Source organism: Rhincodon typus, unplaced genomic scaffold, assembly GCF_021869965.1.
Source record: "Rhincodon typus isolate 14 unplaced genomic scaffold, sRhiTyp1.1 hic_rhity00004275, whole genome shotgun sequence".
Classification (NCBI taxonomy): Eukaryota; Metazoa; Chordata; class Chondrichthyes; order Orectolobiformes; family Rhincodontidae; genus Rhincodon; species Rhincodon typus.
This window is the reverse complement of record NW_025969913.1, coordinates 1-12,849: the sequence shown is the minus strand read 5'-3', so window position 1 is coordinate 12,849 and position 12,849 is coordinate 1. Positions and strand designations below refer to the sequence as shown.

The 12,849-nt window shown below is 45.6% G+C and overlaps 1 protein-coding gene across 1 annotated transcript; it reads right to left on the bottom strand.

Annotated features, from left to right (window-relative positions):
• Positions 1 to 3,050: 3,050 nt before the first annotated feature.
• On the bottom strand, positions 3,051 to 12,717 carry LOC125481916 (netrin-4-like). Its single transcript, XM_048593862.1, has 3 exons — positions 12,651 to 12,717; positions 9,790 to 9,960; positions 3,051 to 4,182 (listed from the first exon to the last, which is right to left on the bottom strand). The coding sequence occupies exons 1-3, from the start codon at positions 12,664 to 12,666 to the stop codon at positions 4,049 to 4,051; spliced, it is 321 nt and encodes a 106-aa protein (XP_048449819.1). The 5' UTR covers positions 12,667 to 12,717; the 3' UTR covers positions 3,051 to 4,048.
• Positions 12,718 to 12,849: the final 132 nt, after the last annotated feature.

Below are 12,849 nucleotides of genomic sequence, written 5' to 3'. Positions count from 1 at the left end.
TGGTCTCCCCGAGAGAGAGGAGATCACATCAGGAGCAACGGATACAGTAGATCAGATTGGATGAAGTACAGGTGAATCTCTGCCAGATCTGGAAGGGTTGTTTGGGTCTTGGACAGAGGTGAGAGGGGAGGTGTAGGGGCAAGTGTTGCACTCTTGCGGTTGCAGGGAAAGGTACCGGATGTGGAAGAGGGGTTGGTGGGGATTGTAGATCTTACGAGGGAGTTACGGAGTGAACGGTTCCTGCGGAAAGTGGAGGGGGTGGGGAAGGAAACATCTCTTTGGTGATGAGGTCTGATGGTGGCGGAAATGTCGAAGGATGATGCATTGGATTTGGAGGTTGGTGGTGTGGTATGCAAGGACTGAGGGGATTCTGTCCTTATTGTTGTTGGGGGGGGGGGGCTTGAGGGCAGAGGTGCAGGAAATGGAGGAGATGTGGCTTTTCTTTTAGTCATTAACAGGATGTGGGCATCGCTGGCCATGCAGCATTTATTGCCCATCCTAATTGCCCAGAGGGCAGTTCAGAGTCAACCACATTGCTGTGGGTCTGGAGTCACATGTGGGCCAGACCAGGTAAGGATGACAGTTTCCTTCCCTAAAGGACATCAATGAACTAGATGGGTTTTTCCGACAATCGACAATGGATTCATGGTCATCATTATCGGTTGAGGGCATTTATAATTACAGAGGAGGGGAAATCCCGGTCCCTAAAGTGGGAGGATATCTGGGATGTCCTGGAGTACAATGCCTCATCCTGGGAGCAGATGCGGTGGAGGCAAAGGAATTGAGAATATCGAATACCATTTTTACAGGAAGATGGGTGAGAGGAGGTGTAGTCGAGCAAGTTGTGGGAGTCAGTGGGTTTGAAATGGATGTTGGCAGTGAAATTGATGTAGGAACCCACCAGGTCTGACAGCATCTGTGTCATCGGAGTTACAACAATTAAATACATATTTTGGTTCTATCTTTACAAATCAAGTCCCAAAAATATTGGAGCGTACAAGGTCTAGTGAGACGGAGGGGACTGAAGAAAATCAGTGTTAAAGGCTGACAAATCCCCAGGGCTCAATAATCCATATGCCAGGGTACTTAAGGAAGTGGCCCTAGAAATAGTGGGTGCATTTGTGGTTGGCTTTCAAGATTCTATAGACTCTGGAACATATCCTATGGATTGAAGAATAACTAATGTATCCCTACCCATTAATAATGGAGTCGGGAGAAAACAGGGAATTATTAACCAGTTAGCCTGACATCAATAAAAACCAAAAGAACTGCGGATGCTGTAAATCAGGAACAAAAACAAAGTTGGCCTTCATAGTGCGAGGATTCCAGTACAGGAACACGGATGTCATGATGTAATTGTACAAGGCCTTGGTGAGATCGCACCTGGAGTACCGTGTGCAGTTTTGGTCTCCTTATCTCAGGAAGGACGTTCTGGCAGTGGAGGGACAGCACAAATGTTTACCAAACTGATTCCAGGGATGGCGGGACTGATGTATGGGGAGAGGCCAGATCTGTCAGTGGTGGGGTGGGGGGGGGGGGCGGGGAAGGGGGAGGGCTTCACCAGGAGCCAAACTGCAGTGTGCGGTGCATTTGCTCCTTTGTAATGAACACATCACACCTTGGCCAGCCTAGAGGTGGAAGGCTGGAATGATTCCAAGGGACTGGATACTCTGGAGAATCTAAACATTACCCCTTGACAGTCAATGGTGTTACCATCACTGCCATTCCCCACTGTCAATAATCTGGGGGTTCCATCGACCAAAAACTGGACTCTTAATGTAAACACAGTGGCTACAAAGTGCAGGTCAGAGGCTAAAAATCCTGCAGCGAGTAACTTATCTCCTGACTCCCCAAAGCTTGTCCATCATCTACAAAGGCACAAGTCAGGGGTATGATGGAATACTCCCCAGTTAATGCTCAAGAAGCTTCCCACCATCCAGGACAAAACAGCCTGCTTGATTGGCACCATATCCAGAAGCATCCGCTCCCTCCACCACCGACGCTCAGTAGCAACAGTGTGTACTATCTACAAAATCACAGAATCCATATAGTGCAGATAGAGGCCATTCAGCCCAATAAGTCTGCATAGACCCCCCTGAACAGCATCCCAACCAAGGCCACTCTGCCACCCTATCCCTGTAACCCCACATTTACCGCGGTTAATCCGTCTAACCTGCACATCTTTGGACTGTGGGAGGAAACCGGAGCACCTGAAGGAAACCCATGCAGGCACAGGGAGAAAATGCAAACTCCACACAGACAGTCAACCAAGACTGGAATCAAACCCAGGTCCCTGGCGCTGTAAGGCAGCAGAGCTAATCACTGTGCCACTGAGATGCACTGCAGAAATTCACCAAAGATCCTTAGACAGCATCTTCCAAACCATGACACTACTATCAATGGGAACACCACCAGCTGCAAGGTCCCCTCCAAGGCACTCACCACCCTGACTTGGAAATACATCCCTCAGTGTTACTGGGCCAAAATGATGGAATTCTCTCCCTAAGGGCAATGTGGGTCTACCCACAGCATATGGACTGCAGCGGTTCAAGAAGGCAGCTCACCTTCTCAAGGGAAACTAAGGATCAAAGGTTATGGGATAGAAAACTGGAACCTGGGACTGAGTTGGAGATCAGCCATGATAAGATTGAGTGGTGGATCAGGCTGAAAGTGCTTCAGCACTTTTTTCCAGCTTTCCTATTCTCTAATTAGTGATGGATAATAAATGCTGACCCAGCCATCAATGCCCATGTCCCATGAACGAATAAAAACATTTGCCTCACAAATGGGAGGTTTTATTGGCCCTATCAGCTTGCAAGAAGCCTGGGAATGTCCTGGACCAATGTTCCCTTCATGCCATGGACAAGGAGATGCTGGTCAGAAATCTAACCCCATTAGAAAACATGGCCTTCAGACCATAGGACTGGATCAGTCATAATTCATGGCCCCTTCTCCCACCTAGAATTACACTCAGGATACATCCAGGGCAAGAACGCAGTTTCAGGCCCTACAGCTTGTTATTCAGTAAAGGAGAAAGGATACACTGAATGTACAGTTCAGCCAATTTTATTGTGTAAATTAAGAAGTAAAAAAGGGCAAAATATTTTGCAAATCCATTGGACTGCTAAGTGCATACACATTTCTATACTTTATTGTTCAAAGTCTACACATCAACATGTAACACTGCAATTTTCCCTTTTAAGTCCAGTGCATAAGGTTTACATCGACATAAAATTATCATTCTTCTGCAGAAAACCTTTAATGTTAGACACAAAGTCCAGTGGTAAAGGGAGACTCCAAATCAGAACAACAAAACTCTGTTTAAGGACACTACCTATCACTATAAAGCTAACCGTCTATTACAGATGGGGGCCTGTAGCCCGTTGAACTGTCTGAAGGGTCCAGTTTCATGCTCGGTGTGTGGGATCTGTCCTTGATACCAATATGAAAGATGCCAACTACCAGGACACAATGTTGCAACTAATTTGGTTTGACGGTTTGTAATCACACAAAACTCCGCCAATGCAACGTCCCTCTGATTCAAAATCCATGTCAGTGTTACAGAGCCGAGTGTGTGTGTGTATATGTGGATGTGTGTGTATACCTGCGTGCATGTGTATGTGTATGTCTATGTGACTGTGTGTGGATTTGTCTATGTCTGTGTGTATGTCTTTGTATTTAAGTCTATGTATGTGGGCGTGTGAGCGTATGTGTGTGTGTGGGGAGGGTGGGGAGAGGTGGCGAGGGTTTCACAGCTAGAGTATAGCTATTAAATGTCCTGTCACCTTAATGTATTAACCTTTCGAGTTGCATATCTAATAATCTCTCCCCTGTCATGACCCGTCAGCTAATAAAGTGCGTTATTACATACAAAAAAAGCAAAAAGATTTTTTTTTAAGAAAGAAAGGAATCCAAGGCCAGTTTAGATCTGAAACCACCATGTTTGAGGGCTTTAACATAATGATCACTGGCTGACAGATTCCCTTAGGACAGAGACCTGCTCAATACAATCGGGAAACATCCTGCTGCTTTCAAACATAGGGCACTTCTAGCATTTTGCTCTCAAGATGTGAGCTATCCTTCGGCCGAGATCAGGTTTCCAAGCCTGGACAAAGCTCTTCAGGTTGACTATCAGATGGCCGCTCTGAATGTCCTCATGCCCTGCAACTAGATACTCTGTACCTGTGAACAGTGAAAGACTCAGGTTAATGCAGTGCTCAGCACCAGGAGGAGGATTAATGCTGGAAATGAAGAAATAGCACCAATAGTCATTTGGGAGTACAAAACTGGAGTACTGCTTTCACTGGCTGCAGTACACTTTGACATCCTAACGCCATGACAGGTGCTACATAAATGCAAGTCTTTCTTTTTGAAATGGCATGTTATGAGGGTTCCTGCTAATCCTTACCACAGAGCATCTCCTTTACAGCTGACTGTGTGCCAGTTAGAGCCTGACCACTTGTGGAAATAACTATCAGAAAGTATGGTCCAGGATTCATAGAGTCCTACAGCATAGAGACAGGCCCTTTGGCCCAAACTGGTCCATGCCAACCAAAATGTCCATCCACGCTAACCCCGTTTCCCTGCACTTGGCCCATATTCTTCTAAACCTTTCTCATCCATGTATTCATCCGAATACCTTTTAAATGTTGTTAAGGTACCCAAATCAACCAATTCCGCTGGCAGCTCATTCCATATGCGTACCAACCTCTGTGTAAAAAGTTGCCCCTCAGGTTCCCATTATTCTTTCCCCTCTTACCTTAAACTGATGCCCTCTAGTCCTCGATTCCCAAACCCTGGGAAAAAGACTGAGTGCATTCACCCTATCCATGCCTCTCATGATCTTATACACTTCTATAAGGTCCCCCCTCAGTCTCCTACGTTCTAAAAAAACGAGTCCTAGCTTGTCTAACCTCTCCCTATAACTCAGTCCCTTGAGTCCTAGCAACATCCTTGTAAATTTCTTCTGCACTCTTTCTAGTTTAATAACATCCTTCCTGTAGCAAGGTGACCAAAACTGAAAACAATACTCCAAGTGCGGCCTCACTAACATCCTGTACAACTGCAACATAACTTCCCAACTCTTGTACTCAATGCCTGACTGATCAAGACCAGTGTACCAAAAGCCTTCTTCACTGCCCTGTCTACCTATGACTCCACTTTCAGAGAACCGTGCACCTGAACTCTAAGGTCCCTCTCTTCCACTACAGCCCTACCATTCACCATGAATTTCCTACCTGGATTTGATTTTCCAAAATGCAACACCTCACACTTATCTATATTAAACTCCATTTGCCATTTCTTGGCCCACTTCCTCAGCTGATCAAGATCCTGCTGCAATTTCTGATAACCTTCCTCACTGTCCACGATACTGTCTACTTTTGTGTCATCCACAAACTTATTAATCATGCCTTGTACATTCTCATCCAAATCATTGATACAGATAACAAAAAGCAATGGGCCCAGCACTAACACCTGAGGTACACCACCACTCACAGGCCTCCAAGTCTGACAAGCATCCTTCCACTATTTCTCCCTGCTTCCTACCATCAAGTCAATTATGTATCCAATTTGCCAGCTCTCCCTGGATTCCATGTGATCTAACCTTCCAGAGCAGCTTACCATGTGGAACCCTTTCAAATGTAGAAAATGTGTAGAATTAGTGCAAAGGAAGTGGTGAAATCGGCAAATGCAGGTCAATTTCGGAGAATCTCTCTGTAAAGAAAAGGAGGAATAATTTCTTCACCATTTTCAATAATAGATTCCATTCAAATATGTTGAAGGAACAGCCATATTTGTTTGGAGGTACAGAACACAAGGTTTGGTGAAAAAGACATTTTGTCAAAGTTTTCATTTTGCCCTCATCTGGAAATATTATAGGAGAGGATAGTGTCGATTGGTTCACAAGCGGACTTTGATTGGAACAGGCACTGCCATGGGGAATACACCAGTTAATGATGGCTGACAGTTAACTGGCGAGCTTTGTGTAAATTTCAAGTAAGGCAGTTACCTCTGATTGGTTAAGGCATTGCTGAGAAATGAGGTGAGAGAATAGCTGTTGCCTGTTTTGTTGAGTTGGAACAGATGAAATGTGTGTACACATACTTTTTGCAAAGAACAGGGCCCTGAATATTAATACAGACAGCTTTCAGCATGTGTAAGTGCACCACTTTGCAAGCCTGAATGACAATCTGAAATTGGGTATGTACAAGTATGCAAGACTAAGACAATTGGAATGTTGGCTTTTATTACAAGGGAAGGATAGAATACAATAGTGAGGAAATCTTGGGATAACTATAGAGGGCATTGGTGAGACCACACCAATATTGTACGCAGTTTGGTTTCCTTGCATGAGGAGAGATATACTTGTGTTGAGAGGGGTTAATGCAATGAGCTAGTCCATGGATCAAATTAACACCACCAGCACAGGGTTTAATATTTGTCCCAGCACAGGTAGATACAAGACTTGCCTCCACACCCTATCTGTAGTAAACCACGGTCCAGCAAATAATCACCAGGCACATGGCTTCAGTCAGAGAGCTCAGGGAGAATAACAGATGATCTTTATATTGGAGGCAGTTCAGAGGCTGACTTCTGAGATTGAGTTTGCTTTATGAGGTAATGTTGAGCAGGTTGAACCTATACTCAGTGAAGTTTAGAAGAATGAGAGGTTATCCTATTAGCAGACATGAGACTTGAGGGAGGAGGGGAATAACAGGGTGGATGTCGAGAGGATGTGACCCCTCATGTGGGTATCTGGAACTCTGGGGCACAGTTTAATAATGAAGGATTTCCCATTTGCAACAGAGAAGAGATGAAATAGCTTCTCTCAGGTCATTAGCGTTTGAAATTCTCTCCTCAGACAGCAGTAGAAACTGGGTCATTGAAAATAGTCAGGGCTGAGTTCGATCAACATGTTCCAAGTGTCAGACAGAAATGTGGAGTTGAGGTGCCAACCATATCAGCACAGATCTTCTTGGAGGCCGAATGGCCTTCTCCAACTCCTATCTCTTATTCTTATGTCTTCTAGCACAGTGCAAGAGAAGTCCTTAAGATTGAGGGTAGAGCCAAGAGGGGCTGTTTAGCACAGTTCAGTTAGACCGTGTCTGACCTGATTTTAGTGCAATTCCTCAAAGGGTAGATGATTGGTCAAGGCCCCTCCGTCTTGGGGGTGTAACCAACTGGCTTCCTGACCCAGGAGACCCTAGATTCTCTCAAATGGCAGCTTCAGCCCCACTTGGATGAACTGGTTGTGCCTCTAAGCCAGAGGCTGTTCATTCATTTCCGAGGAATCTGTTTCAGCCTACTGGGCCTCAGAGATCCTAGGAAGGGGGAGGCGGAAAGCTGAGAGGGGATGATTGTGATTCGCTCCAGCTCCTCATTGCATGGTTAACCTTTATCCATTCAACATTTCAGTAGTGACCATGTCATGAAGCAGGCTCAGGTTGGCATACTGGATCCAATTTAGGTACGACGCCTCTCATTAACATCTCCAAGGAGCCTTGTGCCTTCAGTAACCACTAGGAAACAACTGTCCGATTCAAAAGAGTGTTAAACATTCTTCAATCCTTGGGAGTTGGGACTTTCTCCTCTTGCCCCGGCCTCGGATTTTTATAGTGTAGTTACACTCAATTAAAATTTGGGAAGTTGTCAGATTTTGTTCCTGGCACCACACTAACCCCAAAATTCTCCTGCCATCTGTCCATCTCAGTCTGCAACACAGGTTCCAATTCATGATGCAGATAACTCAAGGCAAACAGCAACTAATGAATCATCAGATGTAAAACTCATCATCTGCTCAGAGCCCCATGAAAACAGGGCAACCATTAAATACAAGAAGGTTTGAAATCACTTTTCCCTCGTCTAAACAGAATCTCTTTATTCTTTTTTTGATCAGTGCTTGCCATTATTAATCTACATTCACATCTATAAGGGCTATTCTGCCGATATAACCTTGTCACATTGTAATTAAACTCTCATGCAGAGCCGCCCCTGGTGGGAGAATGTAATAACAACATGACATGTTTACATAGGCCGATCCCATTGGAAATGTGGATTTGGGAATCTGAAGCTAAGTTCAGGATGTATGACCAAAAATTGAACTGCATCTGCTCACCTCATGTATATTTAAGACTGAGATAGATAGATTGTTGATCAGTAGAGGAATTAAGGGTTACGGGGAACAGGTAGGAAAGTAGATGTGAGGAATGTCAAATCAGCCATGATCATATTGAATGGTGGAGCAGGCTTGAGGGGCCGAAAGGCCTGCTCCTGTTCTTATTTCTTTTGGTTTTATGGTCTCACCCTGGTCCTCACCTTCTCACCCACTTCAACTGGAGACATAAGGGCAGCAGGAGGCCAGTCAGCCTCATGAGCTTAATCTAACTTTCATTAGATCACAACCACCTCCATTCACCCTCTTCTGTGTCATCCCCGATACCCTGACCTCAAAAAAAAATCACATCAGCCTCAGCCTTCTGAGCTCAAAATTGGTCCCAGGATCTTATGAGGCCAGAGAGTTCTAGATTCACACTCGCTGTAAAGTGGAAAAGGTGCTTCCTGATTTCAGGCCTGAATGTGTCTTGCTGAATGATGGGCACAGACCACTGCTGGCTGCTGGTAGCTAATGGTCATTCACATTGTTTTGGGTCTGCAGCCACATATAGGCCAGACCAGGGAAAGCTACAGGCTCTGAGTCATACAGCACGGAAACAGAAACTTCGGTTCAACTTGTCCATGCTGACCAGGCATCCTAAACTGAACTGGTCCCATTTGCCTGCGTTTGGTCCATATCCCTCTAAACCTTTCCTATTTATGTACCCATCCAAACGTCTTTTAAAAGGTTGTCACTGTATCTGCATCTACCACTTCCTCTGGCAGTTCATTCTGCATACAAACCACCGTCTGTGAGAAAAAGTTGTTCCTCAGGACCCTTTAAGTCTTTCGATCTCGTCTTAAAAATTATGCCTTCAAGTTTTAAATTCCTCTATGAATTTCCTTCCTTAAAGAGGCAATAATGAACCAGATGGATTTTTACAACAATCAACAGTGATTACACAGTCACCATTAGGCAAACTCCTTGGGATGTCACAGTGGCTCAGTGGTTAGCACTGCTGCCTCACAGCGCCAGGGACCCAGGTTCGATTCCACCCTCGGGCGACTGTCTGTGTGAAGTTTGCACGTTCTCCCTGGGTTTCCTCTGGGTGCTCCAATTTCCGTCCACATATGTAGTTTGGTTGAATTGGCTATGCTAAATTGCCTAAACGTTCAGGAATGGGTGGATTAGGCATGGGAAAGCTAGATTACAGGGATAGGGTGGGGGGCATGGGTCTGGACAGCATGCTCTGCAAAGGTTCGGTGTGGACTTGATGGGCTAAATGGCCTACTTACAAAGTGTAGGGATTCTTAATCTAGATTTTCATGGAATTGGAATTTCTCATCTGCTATGGTGGGGTTTGAACCTATGACCACTGCATGGCCCATTCCCCTGGTGGTGATTTGTGTGCGTGGATACCTGATTCCTTTGGTTCCATCACAGCTCCTCATCTCTCATCATTGAGAAAATAACACTAATGGCTGCTGGTGTTGTGTGAAGAGATTCCTTTATTCTGACTAGTCATTGATTCCGTAAGAAACCTGCTGAGCACAATTCAGTGATGCTTTTGCAGCCTTTCCTCCCAGTGTAAACAGATTCAGGGTAAACAGATTCATTTGTATGTTGGATAATGAATATTCATCATGATGGTGACAGCTTTATGTTGCGTGCTCTGATGTTAACATGTTTCTTACCAGGATTCAGAACTGGGCATGTGCAGCCTCGGTTTGTCCATGATTCTAGATACAGAACTTGTTTGCCCCGGTGAACCTTCAACTTTGTCAGTTTCAACACTTTCTTGACCTTCACAATGACCTCTGCGTGTGACCCTTTGTCATGAGCTGAGAGAACTTTTACTTTCAGGACTGTGGCAATGACAGGAAATGGATAGACAATCATTAAAACCAAATTCTAAATAACGGCATAACGCTGCAGATGCTGGAAATCTCAGCAGGTCCGGCAGCTTCTGAAGACAGAAACAGAATTAATGTTTCAAGTCTGGTATGAGTTCTGAAGGCAAGTCATAGCAAATTGAAACATTAACTCTGCGTTCTGAAGAAGGATCAATGGATTCTAAATGCTAACACTGCTTTCTCTCCAGAGATGCTGCTGGACCTGTTGAGTTTCTCCAGCATTTCTCCATGTTTGTTGCATTAAACCAAATTAGACTCACAAGACAGGACAAAACCCAGGAAGTATCAGAATAACAATTTCTGCACAGTCAATGCATTATTCAGAATATTAATGCACAGCAATAACTTCAGGGCTGTCACTTCAGCACAAGGTTTGAAGAATGATTTATGAAGCTATTCAATTAGATTATTCATCCTAATTACTTCTGGTAATTCTGATATAATTCCTATAATTTAGCAGTAAGGAAGGAGAATTATTTTATTGATGAGCTTGTCTTGTATTTATATGGTGTGTAGCACAACCACAGGGACATCACAAAGTGCATTGCAGCCAATAAGATCCTTTTGGAGGGTCATCATTGTTCTAATGTAGGCAAAAGGGGCAGCCAATCCATACACTGCAAGATCCCACAACCTACCCAAACAGATCTCGAAGATAACCATTGGTCCTGGGGTGAATTCCCTGCTCTTTGAACAGGGCTGTGGGACTCTGTACATCTAATGGACAGTGCAGACAGTGCCTCAGCTGAACATTGCATGTTAAAAACATGGCACCCCTGCAGTGCTGCACTGCAAATATCTGCCTGGATTTTGTGCTCCTACCTTTGGGGTGATCTGCCTCAGAGCTGGCAGCAATGCAACTGAGTCACTGCCTGAATGTGATTTCTGTTCATTCACCCACGGAATATGGTATCACTGGCTAGGCCAGCATTTACTGCCTGTCCCTAGTTGCCCCTTGAGAAGGTGGGGGTGAGCTGCCTTCTTGAACCACTGCAGTCCATGTGCTGTGGGTTGACCCACAATGCCCTTAGGGAGGAATTCCAGAATTTTGACCCAGTGACAGTGAAGGAACGGTGATGTATTTCCAAGGCAGGATGGTGAGTGGCTTGGATGGGGACTTGCAGGTGGTGGTGTTCCCATGTCTGCTGATTGTGCTTTATAGACGGGATAGAGACAACATTGGAGAGATCACTCTGCAAATGGTGACGTTTTACGAGAGACGAGGTGGAGCCCGACCCATGCACAGTGAGTGAGTGTGTGTGTGTGAGAGAGAGACTCCATGTGTATCTGTGGCTGTGTGAGCATGTGTCTGTGTCTGTGCGTGTATATGGGGTGGGGTTGAGGGGGTGGTGTGGTTTGGTGGCGGTGGCCTGAAGTGGAGTTGAGGTGACATGTCACACCCGAACAGCAGGAGTAGGATCTTTGGCACTATCATGGTGGCCTGGCAGAGCTTCAGTGGCACCAGCTAATGATCCAGGGCCCCTCGAGGTACCCACTCCTGCCCCAGCAATTGTCATTGGTTTAGAAAGCAAACCAGGCTGCTGTCTTAGGAAAGTACTCAGCAAGTCCAGGTTCAATCCTTATCTGCTCTCAAAGTAGAGGTCTCTTATGAATTTTCAGCTGGCACAATTTATGGAAACATAGATTCCCTACAATGTTGGAATAGGCCATTTGGCTCCTTGAGTCAGTTCACTAATGCCCTTTAGGGAAGGAAGCTGCCATCCTTACCCGGTCTAGCCTACATGTGACTCCAGACACAGCAATGCAATTGACACGTAACTGTCCTCTGGGCAGTTAGGGATGGGCAATAAATGCTACCTAACCAGTGACGTCCTCATCCCTTTGAATTAATAAAAAAAGTCTGCACTGAGCCTCTGAAGAGCATCCCACCCTGACCCAGTCCTATCCCTGTAATCCTGCATTTTACCATGGCAAACCCACCTGGCCTGCACATCTCTGAAGACTATGGGCAATTTAGCATGGCCAGTCCACCTAACCTGCACATCTTTGGACTGGGAGAAAACCAGAGCACCCAGAGGAAACCCACGCAGACACAGGGAGAATGTGCAAAGTCCACATAGCCCAAGGCTGGAGTCAAACCTGGGTCCCTGGCGCTGCGAGGGAGCAGTGCTAACCACTGAGCCACTGTGCTGCCCCGCAGAATACAGTGTTGGCTGGAGGGTGTACACACACACACATACACACACACACACGTGCACCCCTCTGGGTGCTTTGGTTTCCTCCCACAGCCCAAAGATGTGCATGTTAGGTGGCTTGGCCATGCTAAATTGCCCATTGTGTCCAGGGATGCCTAGGCTAGGTGGATTAGCCATGGGAAATACAAGGTTACAGGGATGGGTAAGGGGGGAGCCTGGGTGGGATGCTCTTCAGAGGGTTGGTGTCGACTTGTTGGGCCGAATGGCCTGTTTCCACACTATAGTGACTCTATGATTCGTACATACACACACACACACACACACACACACACACACACACACACATTCTGCCTTTGACATGGAACAAGGTGGAAGCAGAACATCTGTCCGTGGCTCCCCCCGCCACCCCGGACATCCTGCTGGAATTGGCTTTGCCATTCAATGTTCGAGATGGAAAATAATGAGCCAAGTGTCTCCGCAACTCACCAAATGTATACTTCATGTTGCAGAACACCTTCGGATTTCTTAGAATCTGCTTCCTGCACTCACACCTCCCTGAAAAAAAAAATTAAGGCATGACTGGATGGAGGCTTGACAAATCTAGGAAGTACAGTAAAGTGTACCGACTGAAATATTGCGAAATAACAAGGTGTAGAGCTGGATGAACACGGCAGGCCAAACAGCA